This window comes from Otolemur garnettii, unplaced genomic scaffold (assembly GCF_000181295.1).
Source record: "Otolemur garnettii isolate 467f Iridium unplaced genomic scaffold, OtoGar3 scaffold00021, whole genome shotgun sequence".
Lineage (NCBI taxonomy): Eukaryota > Metazoa > Chordata > Mammalia > Primates > Galagidae > Otolemur > Otolemur garnettii.
The window spans coordinates 16997863-17016859 of NW_003852416.1; the positions used below are offsets into that span (position 1 = coordinate 16997863).

Below are 18997 nucleotides of genomic sequence, written 5' to 3' on the forward strand. Positions count from 1 at the left end.
GGGTTACCTGTGCCCTGTGGCTGTGGCCAGGCTATCTCGCCAGGCCTCAGCCCCATCCACCCCCAACCTGGCCCCAAAGGTTTCTCTTCCTTCTCGATTTTCCATCTTGACGAAGGCATTATATAGAATCATTTTAATCACTTTCAGATGTTAGAGCAGCATATTTTACTGGCATTTATATCCATTGCTATCCTCAGAAAGGCATGTTACTACTTTTATCATCTAAGGAAAAAAGACAAGGGAATTTCAGGCAAGCATTATTTTCATATTACTAGTATTGGCAGAGTAGGTGTAGAACTATTTAAAGTTTAGACCTTGGTTTGGTAGTTTGTTTTTAAGGGGGAAAAAGGATAAAATAACCCCTATTTTTCCTGTTTTTGTATTTAACTAATATATTATTTCTTTAAGGTTACTCACTTCCCTACCCCTCCAAATACTTTGCATTCTCAATTGAAAATGGAAACAATCCGAGAGGCAGGAAAAGTGCAATATTACCAGCTGGAGGCCGGGGCTCACTGGGCACAGTGGAGGGATAGCCAGTGGCCCAGCCGACAGGGGGGTGGGTGGGGCTGCTGAAGGGACCCTAACTGTGGAACGACAGGCGAGGTGGTGGAGTCTGATTTTGTTTCCTCCTTCCCTTCTCCCCTCCCAGATGGCAGCCCCTTTTCTGTTGGGTGTTATCCACCCAGAAGAAAGGGATTCAGGGAAGTGACACAGGGCCTTAACTCCTGGGGCCCCGGTCCCTGGAGCAGAGTGAGGACATCAGGAACTGTTTCTTGTTTTCATTTCTATTGTTTTGCAGCCAGCTGCTCAGAGATCTGACCTAAAAATGACTTCCGGCAGCCCCTCTCTTACCCCAGTCTCCTGATGTTTGGGTCATGATCCTTTTGATGTATGTTTGAATCTTTCTAAAACTATGTAACCTCAGTTCAGTTTATGGGCAGGAACCCTAGAGATAGCCAAATCCTTTTTTGGGAGGTTGGGTGCTATGAGCCCTACAGACCCCAATGAGACACCAGTTCCCACAAGCCTGCAGTGGGCCTGCGGCTGAGCCTGGGCCACCTGTTCATCTCAGTGACTTCAGCCCCAGGAGCCAGCCCTGCCCCTGCTGCACACCCTGACAGTATGCAAGCGTTCTTGGAGGGAGTCTAAGGGGTCTGCTTGGGACATAACGTCCCACAACAGGTCCCAACCTGGCCACCTCCTCCCTCGGCTCCAAGAGAGAAGGCAGCAGGATAGGAGTCTCCTGGGTCCATGCCCTTGGAGCTCTGCCCTGCAGGGTGAGAGGGACATCCCTGTTGGCTTGTCCCCCCACCTCCAGTACTGTATGCTTGCTGCTCCAATCCCTTATTGGGTGAATTTCTGTACAGATACAGATTTCTCTGCCCAGGGTGGGACTGTACTCCTGTGTGGGTCTCTCCCTTGGAGTACATCCATCCATATACTCAACTTTTAAAAATCTCAATGCAGAGTTCTCTGAAAAGGGAACTGTCCATATCACTAAATTAAGATTCCCTCACTTTTTTGAGGGCTGTGTGTTAAGAAAGAATGTGTGTGTATGTGTGTACATGCATGTATGAGTGTTGGTAATTTCCCACTTGAACTAAGTAACATGGGGTTAGAGAAAAAAAATACCGGGCAAGCTGTCTCCATTGAACAAGTCCTTGGCATTGGGCAGGTCCCAAGGGACTTGCAGCTTCTGGCAGCAAGTGTGTGTGTGTTATCCACACACACACACAATTCTGGCTGGAGAGTGCAATGTGTCTTTTTTTGTTGTAATTATTTTATTAAGTATTTAGTTGGAAACTTCACACTGGCATTAACAGATCTATCTAGCAGAAGCATCCTAGGCCATCGTCCCAGGCTCCAAAATGAAGATGTGGAAAAGAGAAGTTGTTGGGTGTGAACACGCTGAGGTGGATCAGGGAGGCCACCCACCTGCAGACATGTCATCCAGCAGGTTGACTCCCACTCCTTATCCATGTCATCGGTACAGAGCTGCTTGCCCCTTAGTTCTTATCTATGAGGGAGGGACAGGCTAGCTGGGGTGGGACTTGCTCCTGGTGCACCCAGCAAGGCCTGCATGGGTGCACACATCAGTACCTCCAGTCTAGACTGCAGGGCCTGATGAACACTCCTGGGAGTAGTGTGGAGGGTTCCCCTGGACCCCATTGAGCTTTCTTGGCTCAATCATCCCTGTTTGGGGCAGGCTCACATCTTTGTGGTTCCCAAGCTCTATGACTAGAGCCAGTGAGAAGACAGGATCAGTGACCCACAACTTTGCGGAGAAACAGCCCCTCTCATTTTAACTTCCCACTAGCTTCGTCTTGCACACCTACATCCCCAAGCCACAAGGTGGGCACACTGGTGCTTACAGACTGGGTAGAGGGTTCTACCTTCCAAGGCCTTGGTCCCAGCCTGCCTGTAAGTTTGAGATTCACATGTGATCCTTTCCTTCCTGATCCTATCTTTTTAAATCTCGAGTTTGCACTTGGCCTTGACAATCAGCACCCTCTCCCATCCCAGTCCTCAAATTTAGTGGTCTTAAAGAATGAGGCCCCCTACATTGAGGGTCCCTGCCTTACTCCTAGTTCCATCCTTGCCAAGGGGCTAGGCCTCAAGAAGTGAGGAAAAGAGGAAGAATTGTTTTTTAGAGTGAAAGGATGGATCAAAGCACGTTGGAGGCAAGTGAGAGGCATGTCAGCAAGACGAGTGATGAGTGTGTGTGTTTTGGGTGGCTGGAGCCTACTGTCCCTTCTCTGGGAAGGAGGCCTCCAGAAGAGGATGTCTTCTAGGCAGGAAAGGTGTGAGAAGGCTGAAAGAGAGTTTGGAGTTTTGTCTTTGTTGATTAGAAGGAAAGAAGAAGTTGATTCTGAGTATTTCAGGGAGAAGAGAGCAGGCAGGAAAGGAATTTAGTGACTCAAAACCCAAGAGTCCAGCCAGAGAGCAGGTTGGAAAATCCTCCAAATTTGGCTATAGAAGCTGGCTAAAATTTACCTTGCCACTCAGGCCACAAGCTTGGTCCCAAGTAGGTCTCAATAAATTGTTGGTCATGGATGTTGTAGAGAAAGAAAATTGCCAGCAACAAACCAATCATAGGGTTTGAAGACCCTGTTCCCAGAATACATACATCCATCTCCAGGTTCCCAGTTAATTCTGCCCACTTTCCTTTGTCTGATCCAGAGCTAGCCTCTCAAGTTATATGGATCGTGAAGTAAGGACCCACCTACCCCAAAATGGATCCTCAGGGTCCAGGCTCCATCAGGGATATTGGAGGAAGGCAAACTCTTATCCTGTTGACCCCACTTAATTCTCAAGTGTCTCTAATGATTCCTGAGGTGGTTCAGTTTGCTGAGTCAGCCACCCTGGCATGAATTAGACCAGGTAAAATGAACATTTGTCTATAGATACACCCTCCCATTTTTAGTGGAACCGAGGCACACTACCCCTAAGAGTTTATGTCAGGGGGGAAAAGGGTAAACAGCCACCATTCTTGAATTTATAACTTGCTCTCTACAAGTTTTCTTTAAATCCAGGACACAGAATGGGAAATGGAATTCCCTGCCAGTTTCTGAGAGGTCTGCAGGAAGGTGACTCCTGGGCAAGGCAGAGTGAGTGGAGGTCCCTGGTGTGTGGGCAGGTGCACTCTAGGGTTGGGCATGCATTGGTGGACGCCTCTGGGGCTCCGGAACTTAGGGGATTCTTTGTGGTGTCCATTCAATCCTTCCCAGCCCTTAGTGGGCTCTGTAGGGCCGGGAAGGGCCCTTCCCCCAGGTTTTCCTTCAGAGAAACTGGAGAAAAAGACATTAAATCCAGTCCAGCTAATTTGAGTGCTGAAATATTTCGAGGATCAATGGTGGTGCTAAACTATCTCCATGTTTCTAGTATTTTTAATAGAGTTGTTGTTGTGTTGTTTTTTTTAATCTCATCACAAAAATGCAGTGTCCTTGGGGAAGGGGACCAGCCCCTTGGCTTGCCACTTTCCAGGTGTCCTTTATCACGTTGACGGGACTCTTTGGTCTGCAGAAAATGTTCTGTCTTGGCATGCTTCTAGTCTGTAAGATTTGAGTTTTTTTGTTTTGTAATTTTTTTATGTTTACATGCATCTTATATTTCCCTGAAAACTAAATAAAGTTTTTGGCCTTTTTAACTGAACAAAATTACCTCTTAATTCTCCTGTCACCAGAAAACCCATATGAAGAGCAAAAGGCCCATTATCCCCCAAACAGCATCGACTCCAGGACCCCAGGGTCCTCCTGAAGGACCCTTAAAGCCTAGAGGAGGTGGGTGAATTCTATTGTTGGTGAGGACTGTGCTCCAGCTCCTCCAGACCCTTGCCACCTCGAGACACTTTCTGGGGAGCAGCAAAGGACCCGCACTCCACAGGCTTGGCTTAGCCCCTTAGCTTGGCCCCTGAATCCAGAAAGCAGGGCAGGGTGGCTCTGGTGCGTGGAATAGATAGAGGCTGGGCAGCCAGAGCATCCTTCCAGGAGATAGGGTGGATAGGCAGGTGTTCACGTGCCTCTGAAACTGGGCCTTACCAGATAAGCACAACCTACACATTATGCCTAGACCTTGGGGCCAGTATGGCTGCTCTTGCCCCCACCCCCAGATTTTCCAACCCTCCAGATGTACTGAGCACATCTGACAGTTTCTCCAAAGTTCTCTATCCAGAGCCCCCTCTCCCAGCTACAAACCCCTATGACGTATGCCACCACCAGTGGGAGTACAGCTGAGCTCCAGCCAGAGGGGAGAGGACAGGCAAGGCCAGGCTCCCAGAGTGTGAGGATCTGCCATACACCTGACAGCCTGTAGGTGGCTCTGCCCACCAGGTTCTCCATGCTCAGCCTGGGGAGGAAGACCAGTACCCAGGATGCCCCACCACACTTTCCAGACCAAGAAACCCTAGGCCACAGGGTAAATTACAAGGCCCACTTGGCTTCCAGCCCCTGCTGCCTGAGTTCCTGTTCATGCTTCAGCTCCACTCCAGAGAGTGTCACCTGATTATCCCAGCCCTCTAAGGCCTTGCCACTGTCCCCATGGGCCTTCCCACACCTCTTGATGGACCCTCCGTGTCGAGGACACCTGACGCTCCACCCCCACAATGTACACCCACCCGCTCATTGCCCTCCCTCCCAGTTCGCCACACGTGCAGTACAGCCCTCAGGCTGGTACGAAATCACCTTTATTCACAATCACAGCCACCCGAGTTCACAGAGGAGGAGCAGCAACCCATGCACTGACAGACAATGGGATGATGGCTTCCTCTCACCGACCTTCAGGCCCTTGTGCTTAAGACCCTTCTTTGCTCCGGGATGGGACCCTGACGGGGTAGAGCTGCTGACCAGCCCCACTCCACTCCCACAGAAGGGACCTCCCAGGGTCAGCGCCAAGGGAGAGAGACCCACAGTGGAACAGTGACTTCCCCAGAGGCCCATTGCTGAGCCAGCACAAAGGCCAAGTCTGGAGTCCACTCACCGCAGACAGCCCCTCACTGAAGAACTCCCAAGAGTCACAAAGTTTCCCCCAATCATTTGACAGAGTTGGGGCTGAGGTTCAGAGGGTCTGTAACCCAGCTAGGGCCACACAAATGGTCAGTGGCCAAATCTAGAACCCCATCCCCTGCCTGTCACAGGGACAAGCAGTCTCTTAAGGACACACACACACACACACACACACACAAAGCCATCTGAGGGGGGCTGGAGAAGACTAGACCAAGACTCAAGCTATCCTAGCCCAGACAGGATGGGCAGGGCTAAGGTGACTGTGACCTAAGAGGAGCTGGGGTGCTCCTTCCCCAGAACCCAGAAGTGCTGAAGCACTTCCCTTCCCTAAACAGGGCCCCAGATCCACCATGACAAGGTCCCCTAGTCCTGTTTCCTGGCCTGCCCTCAGCCTGCCTGGAACTTATGTCCTTGGGGGCCACCTGATGTACCTGAGCCAATCGTGATGACCCAGCCCAGAGCAGAAGAGCACTTTGTAGCTCTGGGTAATCTACTAGCCCCAAGGAACTAAGGAGGTTCAGTTTGCCCCTCTGTAAAATGGATACAACTTGCCAAGAGGCCTCCCACTTTGACGCCTTTTTATGGAGTTCCCATCCATGGTGAACAGAGCTGGCTATGAGACTGTGGCTGGAGTCTGGAGAAGAAATGAGTGCTGACTACCTCCGCTATTGTTCCCTCTTGCCAAGCACCCCACACACCAGGACAGCATTCCCAGGGAATGGGAACGCACCCACAAACAACCCAAAAACCAAATAAATAAATAAATAAAGGAAAAAGGGTGGTCTCAGCCCAGGGAAGCCCCTCACCCCAACCCAAGGATAATGGGATGATGGCTTCCTCTCCTCCCCTTCTGATCCAGGGCCCTGGCCCCTCCCAGGCATTCTGCAGCTTCTGAGAATCAGCCCAGGCCCAGGACAGTGCTGAGATGTGGGAGGACAGGTGAGAGAAGGTAGCTGCACACCTGTTCTTAGAGACCTTGACAGAACACAGCCCACATCAAAGGGCTACCTCCAGGCCCTGACTAGGGCAGGATCCCAGAAAGGGATCCTCCTCCTCTCAACCAGAGCTGAAGCCAGGAACCCAGAGCCTGGAGTCCTCTACAGCATGTCCCTCCACCCATCTGGGTGAGTGGGAGAGAAGATCCACCAGCTTTCTCACCCCTAGCTGCCAGGCCCAGTGGGCAGGGAAGAAAGAAAAGGGAAGGTAGGTATAGGTCAGAGCAGCTCAGGAGGTACCTGCCCAGGGCAGGGCTGCAGCTGAGCAGCTTGTGCTCTGCTCAAGGGCAGCTGGCTGAGGGAGCAAACAGAGGCGAAAGCCTAGTCCATACTCCACTAGCCAAGCCACAAGCCCTGGCTCAGGGTTCCATCTGTCCCCAAAAAGGTACACATTTTCTAATTCTCACAGAGGTGCCTCGTAGAAATCTGCCCCAGATGGACAAGGATTAGAACAGGCTGAGACCCCAACTTAGCCCCTCAGCATGCAGGAAAGAGCTGGGTGCAAGAAGGGAAAGAGAGGGAAAATTCAGCCTCTTCCCTTCCCCTCTGCCCCCCACCTCCCTGCCTTCTCCCCTTAGACCTTCAGGGGCCTCAGTTTCCTATGTTTAATAGAGAAGAAAAAAGTTTCCAAAATGGGGAAGAGAAAGGGCCCTGCTGGGCGTGCGGGATGAGCCGCCACCGTGGGCTAGGAGCTGCGGTAGGTCTTGATGATGTCCTTGATGGGGCGGCGACAGATGGGGCAACAGGCGTGCAAGGCCTTCTTGAGACGCAGGCCACAGGCGTAGCAGAGGCACATGTGACCACATGTGTAGATGACCGTATCCACCGCGTGTTCATAGCAGATGGTGCACTCATCGCTCCACTGGCCCAGGCCTGGGGTCAATGGCGACTCAGGCAGGCTTACTGGTGAGTTGGGAGTTGTCCCTGGGGGTGAGGGGTCATTGTCAGGAGGAGACACGGCCAAGCCCAGTGCTGAGTTCATGGGAAGGGTGACCACCAGCCTCTTGGTGCCCCCTCCATTTATCAGAACCTGTCTACCCTGAGGATCCAGCTTCCTAGGTACAAGAGAAGAGGCTGATCTCTGGGCAGCCCCACTTCTAGCCTACCCAGTCCCAGACTAGGGGCCTTAGTGGCTACAAGGCAGAGGAAAGGAAGGAGAGATGGAGGAAGGAAGGGGGCCCCAAATCTTTTAAAGCAGGTCACTCCCGAGCTGCCCCTCAGCACTGCCCAGATAGGGAACAGAATGGGATATACCCAGAAATCTGTACCCAATGAGGGTTCACTGAGCCCAGCTCTGGCTCTTCTCCAGCCCTGACCCTGTCACAGAAGCTGCATCCTCACCTCCAGCTGACACAGTCACCAAGGAACAGAAGGTGCCAGCGTGCTTACCACCAGCAGAGCTCCCCAGAGGTCCAGAGCTGCATGTGCTGAGCAAGGGGTCGGAGAGGCGGCTGCCCAGGGCGCTGGGCGAGGTTGGTGTGGAGGCAGGGGAACAGGGAAGTGATGGGACACCCCGCTCTGCCAGGATGGTGGAACCTGCAAAAGGGAAGGGAGAGAAGACACACTAGCCACCCAGAGGCCTAATTCAAGAAAGCTCCACCCCTCACAGTCAATGGCTTCCCAGGGCTCTGACCACACAGCATAGACACCAGGTTGAGCACAGGATTTCACAGGCTGCCTTGGCACCCAACTCAGTCCCTGTTCTCACCACCAGATGAGAGGGCCGCATCCTCCTGGGTCGTGCTACCTTAAGAGTCTCCATACTGGCCCCTGACTAGAACCCCCTGCCTACCTCTCCCCAGGCATCCTCTTCCTTCAAAGGTTCCCAGACTAAAGAATAAAGTCACCAACTCCCCCCACATCTCACGCTCCTGTTCAGTGCTCTGTATCACTGTCCCCAGATAGTGCCCATCTTCTCTGCATGGTACCTCTGAAATGCCTTCACCTTCTCTCACACTTGTTCTGTTCCTACATTCATTATTTCCCTCCCCACTTCCCACACACCTCTCCTTCCACTCCTCACCTTACCTCCTTCTTCCCCTCCTTGCCCCCTTCTCCCTTCATCAAATCCTTCCTGAGGGCCCACCAGCTGCCGGGCACTATGCATGCATAAAGCTGGGAACAGAGCCCTTATCTCAAGGTATTTCTTGGGGCTGTCTTCAAACCCCTTCCTCTCGGCTGCCTCGACTGCCCCCCAGGCTACAATACTTGATCTAGCACTGACAGGCACATACACCACAGCCAGAGGACTAAATAACCATAAAGCCCAGAGTATTATTTGTTCTCTGCCCACAAATCCAGCTTTTGTCTCTAGGTAAGCTCAGATTTACCAGGAGCTTTCTGAGAACAGGAAATCTTATCTGCAACCCTCCTGCAGGCCTACACCTAATGCTCTGTACATACGTAGGTACTCAATAAAATCTTTATTTATTATTCATTATTAGTTCTAACTCATTTAATAGAGTTGTTATTTCTAAGAATATGCAATAGATGCCCATAGGGTTTCTCTGGAGATAAAGACACCAAAATTAAAACCATATGCTTCAGAAATCCATACCCCTCTATACTTTTTGGGCCTTCTTTCACTGGCTAGTATTTTCAGAACAATGTATGTAAAGCATCCCTATCATATTCCTGACTTTAATGAGACGATTTCTAATGTTCTACCAATATGTATGAAATTGACTGTAGGTTTTGTGATACAGATGAGTGACGGATATATTCTTCCATTCTTAGTTGACTTAGGATATGCACAAAGCCACACATTCTCCTATAAGGTAAATAATAACTCTTTATATACATTGTCCCTGGTTTTTCTTTCCTTTAAAGTCAGTCAGGATCCCCTAAAACCAACTTGCTGGTTGAGATGCCCAATTCTCCAAAGAGCTCAGGAGCATTTTATTCAACGTATATCAAATTCTGAATGGTTATTCTTTGTGTGTGCGTGTGTCTGTGTATGTGGAGATGGGTTCTCATTATGTTGCCCCATGCTGGTCTTGAACTCTTGGCCTCAAGCCAAGCCTCCCTTCTCAGCCTCCCAAAGTGCTGGGAATATAGGCATGAGTCACCACATCCAGCCTTTGGATGGTCTTCAACTCCCACCCTGGTTCACCTACCTCTTGGTAGGTGATAAAATCAGATCAATCCTGATTTTTTTTTAAGTCTTCCCTTTGCTCTAGTCTAGTAAACCTCTTTGGGCAACAGAAGCCTTACTGGAAAGCTGCTTAGCTATTATTAGATGGTGCTGATGCAAGAGAGTACCTTGCTCTTATGTAATTCCCTTTCTCTGAGAAGCAGCGTCTCCTGGTGAGTGCAGCCAAGGATCTTTTTACCTCAGCTTAATTTTTTTTTTTTTGCAACCCAGTCCAATCTCTCCATTCCATCCTGAGTTCTCACCCCAATCTGATTCATCCACCTTCCTTCTTGACTTCCTTTCATATAACCTGATTTGTTTTCATTCCTTTCTATCTTCCCCTGCACCTCAGCCTCATTCCTTTTCATCCCTTTTTCATTTATTTTTCACTCCATCTTGATTTGATTTCTTTCCAGAGTTGGAAGTCTCCATTTATCTGATTTCACAAACTCTAGCATGCTTTCACAATAACCAACACCATTACATATAAAAACACATGTATTTCGTTATTTACACGTGCTTATACACAGTATCCCAATCTCACAGAGTAACTCATGCTCACTCACATATATACATATACACACACACACACACACATCATCTTATCTATCAAGCTTCCTGGGGTGAGGTCTAAGCTAGAGGCTGTGAGACCCAGGGGTCTCCAAACTTTGGTAACCATACTTGCTAATGAGAAAAAAGAGAGAGAGAGAGAGATGTCCAGAACCTATCCAAAACCTATAGAATTGGAGTCTCTGGAGGTGGGATCCAAGAATCTGCACTTCCATAGGTTTCCCAGGTGAGTCTGATGAAACCAGCCCAGTTTAACACAGCTGGTTCAAAGATGAGCACTTGGAAACCATGAATACCTGCTCACTCTTGGGCAAAAGAGATGCCAGGAGATGCTTTATGAAAAAATACTTCCACTCAAGTTAGTTTAGAAAAACTGTACAACATAACCACCACCACTACCTCCTCCTTAAAGATTCATAATGCCTGGGCGGTGCCTGTGGCTCAGTGAGTAGGGCACCGGCCCCATATATCAAGGGTGGCAGGTTCAAACCCGGCCCCGGCTGAACTGCAACAAAAAAATAGCCGGGCGTTGTGACAGGTGCCTGTAGTCCCAGCTACTCCAGAGGCTGAGGCAAGAGAATCACCTAAGCCCAGGAGTTAGAGATTGCTGTGAGCTGTGTAATGCCACAGCACTCTACCAAGGGTGATAAAGGGAGACTCTGTCTCTAAAGAAAAAAAAAAAAAAAGATTCACAATGCCTATTAAAGGCTCTGAGAAGTTCTGCAAGAAAAGATTCTCCCCACACCACTCCCCAGGCTTTTTATTTTTTTAATTTTTTAAACTGTTTTTCTTTTTATTAAGACAAAGTCTCACTCTCTCACCCTGGGTAAAGTGTCATGGCATCATAGCTCACAGCAACCTTAAACTCTTGGGCTCAAAGGATCCTCTTGCCTCTGCCTCCCGAATAGCAGAGACTACAGGCTTCCACACCACCAGCCTGGCTAGTTATTCTAATTTTAGTAGAGGCAGGTCTCACTCTTGCTTGGGCTGGTTTCCAACTCTAGAGCTCAGGAGATCCATCTGCCTCGGCCTCCCAGTGGGCTAGGATTATGGGCATGAACCACCATGCCCAGCCCTCCCCAAGCCTTTATTTATTTATTTATTTATTTATGTATTTATTTTTTGAGACAGAGCCTCAAGCTGTTGCCCTGGGTAGAGTGCCATGGCATCACAGCTCACAGCAACCTCCAATTCCTGGGCTTAAGCAATTCTCCTGCCTCCGCCTCCCAAGTAGATGGGACTACAGGCGCCCACCACACCGCCCGGCTATTTTTTGTTGCAGCCATCCTTGTTTGGCGGGCCCAGGCTGGATTTGAAACCGCCAGCTCAGGTGTACGTGGCTGGCGCCTTAGCCGCTTGAGCCACTGGCGCTGAGCCTCCCCAAGCCTTTTAAATTCAATGTTTCCCAAACGTTTTAAATCACAAGGACTTTGTTTTCTTTCTCTTTGTTTTGTTTTGGGTTTTTTTGTTTGTTTTGTTTGAGACAGAATCTCAGTATGTCGTCCTTGATAGAGTGTTGTGGCATCACAGCTCACAGAAACCTCAAACTCTTGGGTTTACAAGATTCTCTTGCCTCAGCCTCCCAAATAGCTGGGATTACAGGTGCTCACCACAACACCCAGCTATTTTGTGGTTTGTAGTTGGCCTGCGCTGGTTTGGAACCCACCAGCACCGATGTATGTGGCTGGCACCACTGAGCTACAGGTGCCAAGCCACAAGGACTTTTTTTTTTTCAAAGAACACCTATTAACACCCAGCAAAACAATCTGGTGAGCATGGCTTATCCAAGTCTAAATTCCCCAAGTCCATACAAAGGCTGTGTATCCCGGGAAAGGAACTCTGTAACAGAGCCCACTTCTCCCAAAGCTACCTGCTCAGGGATTGCCTACATCCCTCAAACCATGGCACCATCCTGCACAGAGATGCCTGACAACTGACATACCTCTTTTTTCCCATTTTAGATTCACAACCTTCCCTAGAGATGGTGACCTTTATTTAAACCCATTTTAGAGAAATGTAAACTGAGCCTCAAGAAGTTAACTGCTGGGGGGAAACAATTTTTTCCCCATTTTGAAGTGGCCACTGGGGTGTGTGTATAGGTGAGCGGTTTACGTATCTGTGGAACTGTGGGTTGATCAGATCAGGGCGTCAAACTCAAAAATCCACCATTGTCTCCCCCTCCTGGGTGAGATTCCTGACATGTGGGGACCACTGACTAGATGACCAAGTCCAGTGCAGAACTCCCCTGCAGTGTGACTTCTTATCCAGACTATAACAAGCATGGGGCAAGGGTGGTGGGCGGGGGGAGAAGCAAGGGAGAGAGAAGGCGGCACCCAGTCTTGGTCGCCTCCTGGGGCAGCACCCTGTCCGAGAGGCAGCAGCGGAGGATATGGGCGCGGGCACTTACCGAGTATGCGGATCTGCGTGACAGCCCCGTGCAGGCCGAAGAGCATCCAGAGTGGCTGCGAGGCGTCCACGCACAGCTGCATGCCGCCGGCCGCACCGTTGTGGCTGAGGTGCAGCTCCCCGTCGGCGTTGACCACCAGGCCCAGGATGTCGCCACTGTGCAGGGGCCCGGGCACGCGGCACACGGCCCAGAACTCCTTGCGGTCCACGAGGGCCTCGGGGCTGAAGGGCAGGTCCGCCGGCCGCAGCGAGCTGGGGTCGCACGTGGTGACGCCCACCGACAGCGCGCCCGGCCGAGCGCCGCCGGAGCGCGTGACCTTGATGAAGATGGTCTCGGCCACGCGCACCGGCCGGCTGGTGAAGACGAGCGCGCGGTCATCGCGCCCGTGCTCCAGGCGGGCCACGGTCTGCTCGTCTAGGATGCGGACGTGCGCGCCGGCGCGCAGCGCGTGGAAGCGGAGGTCGCCGTCGAGCTGCGCCGGCAGCGCGCGGCTGTGCTGCGAGTTGAGCGAGTTCTGCGGGATGGGGCAGCCGGCGGCCGGCGTCCCCTCGTCGCCGTCGGCGCCCGGCAGGTTGAGGTCGCACAGGCTCACCGAGAGACGCGCCTCGTCAGCCTCGCGCCGCAGCGACGGCCTCCGTAGTGCGGTGAAGGAGCGCGGCCGCAGGCAGTCCGGGAGCACCAGCTCGCTGTCTGCGCGGGAGAGACACGGCGGCCGTCACCCCCGGCTCCGCCCGGCCGCCCTGCGTTCTAACGCGTGCTAGGTTTTAGGGTGGGCACCGTTAAAATGCCGAGGGTTTCACGGCAAAGAAAGTGCTCGTGACATTAATGCACAACGTCAGGAAGCTGGTGGTGCAGGACATCTAACTGTTAAAGGGAGTGATAAGGCTGGAGATAAAGACACCAAAATTAAAATGTAATTGCTTCTAAATGCTCAGGAGCTTATGAGTACTTTCTCTGTATATGTGTGTATTTTCCTTATTTTCTACAGTAAGTGTGTATTGTACTTTAAACATTTTTTTTAAATGTTCACGCCTGGGGCCCCCAGTTTTATCCCCAGCACCTAGAACGGGGCTGAGCATTCCACAACAGTAAATGTCGAAGACACTGAAGACAGCCTAACACTCTGGGAAGCCAGGGGGAACCGCCCCCCTCGTGTAAATCATCCCACCTAATCCTAACAGTTACCTTTTGAGGTTACCATTACCACACAAGGACACTGAGACTGGGAGCAGTTAAGGAAATTTACCCAAGATATCCTTTGAAAAGTGACTTAACTGGCAATCAAACCCTTTGTTTTGTTAATCATACAGGTAATTAAAAACTGTATTCTAGGCTCGGCACCTAAAGCTCAACTGGCTAAGGCGCCAGCCACGTACACCTAAGGTGCCGGGTTCCAATCCAACCCAGCCTGCCAAACAACGATGGCTGCAACCAAAAAATAGCCAGGCGTTGTGGCGGGCGCCTGTGGTCCCAGCTACTTGGGAGGTGGAGGCAGGAGACTCGCTTGAGCCCAGGAGTTGGAGGCTGCTGTGAGCTGTGATGCCACAGCACTCTACCCAGGGGGACAGCTTGAGGCTCTGTCTCAAAAAAAAAAAAAAAACTGTATTCTATACAAAACAGTTCAGCAAAAAGAAAAATAATTGCCTGGCAGCCCCATCACACAGAGAAAAGCTTTTTTTTTTTGAGACAGGGTCTCACTGACTTGTGTTGTCATAACTTAGTACAACCTCAAACTCAAGACACCCTCTTTCATTAGCCTCCTGGGTTGCTGGGACTGTAGGCATATACCATCACCTGGCTAATTTTTTTTTTCTATAAAAAAGGAGTCTCTGTTGCCCAGAGTGGTCTTGAACTTCTGGCCTCAAGCAATCTTCCCATCTCAACCTTTCCAAGGTCTAGAATTACAGGCATGAGCCACCTCATCTGGCCAGCGCTTCTAATATTTGTGTATGACCTTTCAGCCTTTTTAAAAGGTGCTCTTGTTTGTTTGTTTGTTTTGAGACAGAGTCTGGCTCTGTTACTCAGGCTAAGTGCCAGGGCCTCAACCTTGCTTATGGCAATCTCACACTCCTGGGTTCAAGCTATCTTCCTGCCTTAGCCACCCAAGTAGCTGGAACTACAGCTGCCCACCACAGCGCCTTTTGAGACAGGGTCTTGCTCTTGCTCAGGCTGATTTTGAATTCCTGAGCTCAATCTACCTGCCTTGGTCTCTCAGAGTGCTAGGATTACAAATGTAAGCTGCCACGCCTGGCCTTAAAATGTATTTTTGATTACTTTTTTAATACAAAAATTGAGTCATGCTATATAAATCACCAGTAGCTTTTAACCTTTTATGGCTAATAAATCACTTTGAAAATATCATAACTTTGACCTGTCTCCCCAGAAAAGTACACATTCTCACAAAATTCTGTGGATAGTTTCAGGGTATTCATGAACTATATAAAGCCATCAATAGGCATGGAATCCAGGCTAAGAACTCCACTATACAGATTTCCTTTTTTAACAACTAGCTGTTATAACTTACTATATCCTGAACACCTATCCATGCCTATAACTGTTTCCAACACCATATCCCTCTAATGGCTATGTTATATCTTGCTTTATGGAATCCCATAACTTACAATAAAAATAATCACCAGGTGCCATGTATTACCCCTGCATTTCATCCTTGAAGCAACCCATGGAGGTATTCCCACTTTATAGATATATCTCAGAAATGTTATGACAGGTAACCAAGTGGCAGATCCAGGATTTAAGCAGTCTCCCAATGCCCAGTCTTCACTTCCAGGCCCCCCTTGTTTATCTAATACACACACATACACACACTTTTTTTAAATGTAGAAATGGGATCTTTCCCAGGCTGGTCTCAAACGATCCTCTCACTTTGGCCTCTGAAAGCATACCTCCTTGTTTGTTGAATTCCTTTTTCAGAAGTCAATGTCCCCCAGATTTGGCAAGTGCCACTGTAAGCCACAGCATAGACCAATCCCTTCCTGGACACTTCTCTCTGCACGTCTCCAAGGGAGAATGTGTGCCTTCCCTTCAGGAAATGGGTAAGGAGTACTTCAGAGGTACTCCTGACCAATTCAAGGGTTTTCGTGTATAACAGCAAAGCTTGAAAGATTAGTCTGATAGGGACAGCAGAGCCCAGAATTCAGCTCTAGCTGACTTTAGAGGTGGTTAGTAGTGTCTCCTTCTTTTTGTTCTCTCTGCCTCCTCCATTCCCCTTCTAGGAAGTGTGTTGTCTGGGCTCCAGCAAGGTTTGTATGTGCTGGGTGCTCCACTCACCCTGCAGCTCTAAAGAAGCCTCCTGGGGCCTGGCTGGCTGGGGTTTCCCAGCATCGAGTTGGTGAGGAGGAGGGAGCCAGCTGGAAAATGCGATTATTCCAGGGAATTGACTCTGTGACAGTGATGGTACCGAGAGGTTGGGGGGTGGTGGGGAGGCAGGGGCAGAGGTGAGAAGGATGTAGGCAGGACTGGGAGGTGTGAAAGATAACAATAGGAATCTGGGGAGCACCTATGGGCTGACCTGGACCTGGGGAACAGTCCCTGCTCCCTCACCCCTCAGGGAGTCCAGGCCCTTGAGGACTCCAGAGGGTGGGACACAGAGAGGGGGAGGGGTGGCAACAGCAGGGAGAAGAGAATGCAGAGTCTCCAGGAACAGAGCCCACGTGCATAAAGCCCCCACATTCCCCCGCCTGCACCCTCAGGACAATCAGCCAGGAGGTCCTGGAGCTGGGAAGACCCTCAGCACATATTTCTGAATCTGTCCTCTGCCCCTTCAGGAGTCCTCTTCTACATGAGCATGCCCAGGCAACCGTTCCACTGCTATGCTAATCTGCCTTTTTTTTTTTTTTTGAGACAGAGCCTCAAGCTGTCACCCTGAGTAGAGTGCCATGGCATCACAGCTCACAGCAACCTCCTACTCCTGGGCTCAAGCGAGTCTCCTGCCTCAGGCTCCCAAGTAGCTGGGACCACAAGTGCCCGCCACAATGCCCGGCTATTTTTTGGTTGCAGCTGTCATTGTTGTTTGGCGGGCTGGGTTGGATTCGAACCCGGCACCTTAGGTGTATGTAGCAGGCGCCTTAGCCACTTGAGCCACAGGCGCCAAGCTGCTAATCTGTCTTTTAAAGAGTGTTTCCTCTGGTTACACAGGTTTGTTTGGGGTTGGGGGAGTGCTTCCTTCTCCTAAACCTAAATCTACCTCCTTATATATAACCCCCTGCCCACTGGACTACCTATCAGTCCAGTACTGAAGACAACTCTCCTTAGGGAATACTCAGATGCCCCACACACCTTCCCACCTCTTAGACAATGAACAGACTCAGTATTCCAGAGGTACTCCTGACGAGCTCAAGGCATAGTGTGCCCATCACCTCCCTTGATACATACACTATACTTCTAATAATGCAAACTAAGCCTACTTTAGGTTTTCTTAGTAAGCAAAATTCATATACTGATTGGTAGGCAGGATAAGAGCACAGTTAAGTGCAGTGAATTTGAAGTCTTCAACCTGGGTACAAATCTTGGCTGTGCCACTACCTGTATGACAAGGCTGTATAACTCTGAACAAGTAGCTTAACTTCATGGAGCCTCTCTTTTTCAGCTGTGAAATCAGCATATCTACTCATTTACATAAACTCTATATTTGAATACTCCCCCTTAGAAGGGATGCTGTGAAGATGAAATGGAATAAGGGATATAGGGCACCCAGTAGGGTACTTGGCACATAATAATTAGGTTAATATCAGCCGCTGTTACTATTTACATGCCATATGGTTCAGAAGAAAGTATGTGGGCTTCACAGTGATCTAAGCCTGGGTTTAAATGTCCAACCCAGCCCTTAACTTGGCCTTTGGATAAGCAACTTTCCTCCCAACCTCAAATGATTCACCTAGGGAACAGGAGTAATAATACCTGCCTTGAGATGTGGTTGCAAGAATCAGAAGTAGAGTGGGACACCACTGGCACCCAGAAGGTACCTGATAACTTCGATATTATTTGCCCAAGTTGAGCAAAGTCTCAACCAAAAGTCAGGTCAAGGCCCAGCGCAGCAGCTCACACCTGTAATCCCAGCACTCTGGGAGGCCAAGGCGGATGGCTTGCTTGGGCTCAGGAGTTGAGATCAGCCTAAGCAAAAGACAGACTTCATCTCTAAAAATAGCCAGGTGGTGTAGTAGGTGCCTGTAGTTCCAGCTACTTGGGAGGCTGAGGCAAGAGGGTCACTTGAGCTCAAGATGTTGAGGTTGCTGTGATCTATGACACCACAACACTCTACCCAGGACGACAAAGTAAGACTGCCTCGAAACAAACAAACAAAACAGACAAAAGTCAGGTCAGTCCACCTATACTCAGATCATTGACTTTTTAAACCTTAATGTAGGACTTCACATCAGTCTTGAGGGGTACCCAGTAAATAGTCATTGAACAAAATCACTGACTAAAGACTAGGAAAAAGCAGCTGAAAAGTAGAGATTAGAGGAGAAAAAAGAGAAAGAAGGTGAAACAGTGGAGGATGGGAGAGGGGGAGAAGGTAGTGAGATGACCCCTTTAGTCTTGCTTAAAATATTATTACTGGAGTTGACAAGGGAGGCACAGGAGCCGCTGGGGGACAACTAACATAGAACGAATCCTGGGGCCAGTGCCCAGCCCAAGCATGTTTTCTCTCCCTTCCCCTGCACCCCTCAGGGGAGGAGCAGCTGCAAGCAGCCAGCAAACTCTAAAATAACCATCCCATCAGAGGGCCCAGTAGTGTTGAGGCCCTGAAATAGATGAAACTCTAGATGGAGGAGCTGGGCAGAGCTCCTTCCACAGAAGGGACAGCAAAGGTCACAGCTGAGTGAGCCGAAATCAAGTTGAAGGTCAGGTCAGTGTGTGGGCTCCCCAAGCCATGAGAGAACACCATGGAGCCAATCTCAGCCCAGGACTGCACCTGAGGTAGGGCTTAGGAAGACCAAATGGCAACCTGTAACTCTGCTTGGTGCGAGGGCCCCACATTTGGAAGCAATAAGTTATATAATCAGGGCTGGACACATGAGGCCCACTTTGGAAGTGTTTATGACAGGGGAGGGACGGCACAAGGCCCCAGAGATGCTGCTGAACTGACTCCCCTTGCATGCCCCCTCTTTCAGGAAGGAGATGGTCAGTTTTTACCTCCTGCCTGTTCTGGTGCCTGGCAGTGGCTCTATAGATGCCCAGGGCCACAGCAGAAATAACCAGGCCCTGAAAAGGGCTAGGAGGTCCAGGCCAGGTGTGTCCTCCCCCAGGGGTGGTAGTAAGGGCACCCACTCACTCACTTACTGTGTTCCCAGCCCTAGGCATCAGGTTTGTAGAGAGGAAGGAGCCAGGCCCTGGGCCCTAGGGATCCAACAGCCACCGGGAGAGCCAA

At 50.1% G+C, this 18997-nt stretch overlaps 1 protein-coding gene across 1 annotated transcript in view; it reads right to left on the bottom strand.

Annotated features, from left to right (window-relative positions):
• Nucleotides 1-7139: 7139 nt before the first annotated feature.
• The window catches only part of NEURL1 (neuralized E3 ubiquitin protein ligase 1), a 91630-nt gene continuing 79772 nt past the window's right edge, over nt 7140-18997 (bottom strand). Inside the window, exons 4-6 of the mRNA XM_003787197.2 lie at nt 12610-13299; nt 7889-8035; nt 7140-7423 (exon numbers count right to left, since the gene is read on the bottom strand). Coding sequence (XP_003787245.1) covers nt 7185-7423; nt 7889-8035; nt 12610-13299 — 1076 coding nt within the window. The 3' untranslated portion in view covers nt 7140-7184. The remainder of the gene's footprint in view (nt 7424-7888; nt 8036-12609; nt 13300-18997) is intronic.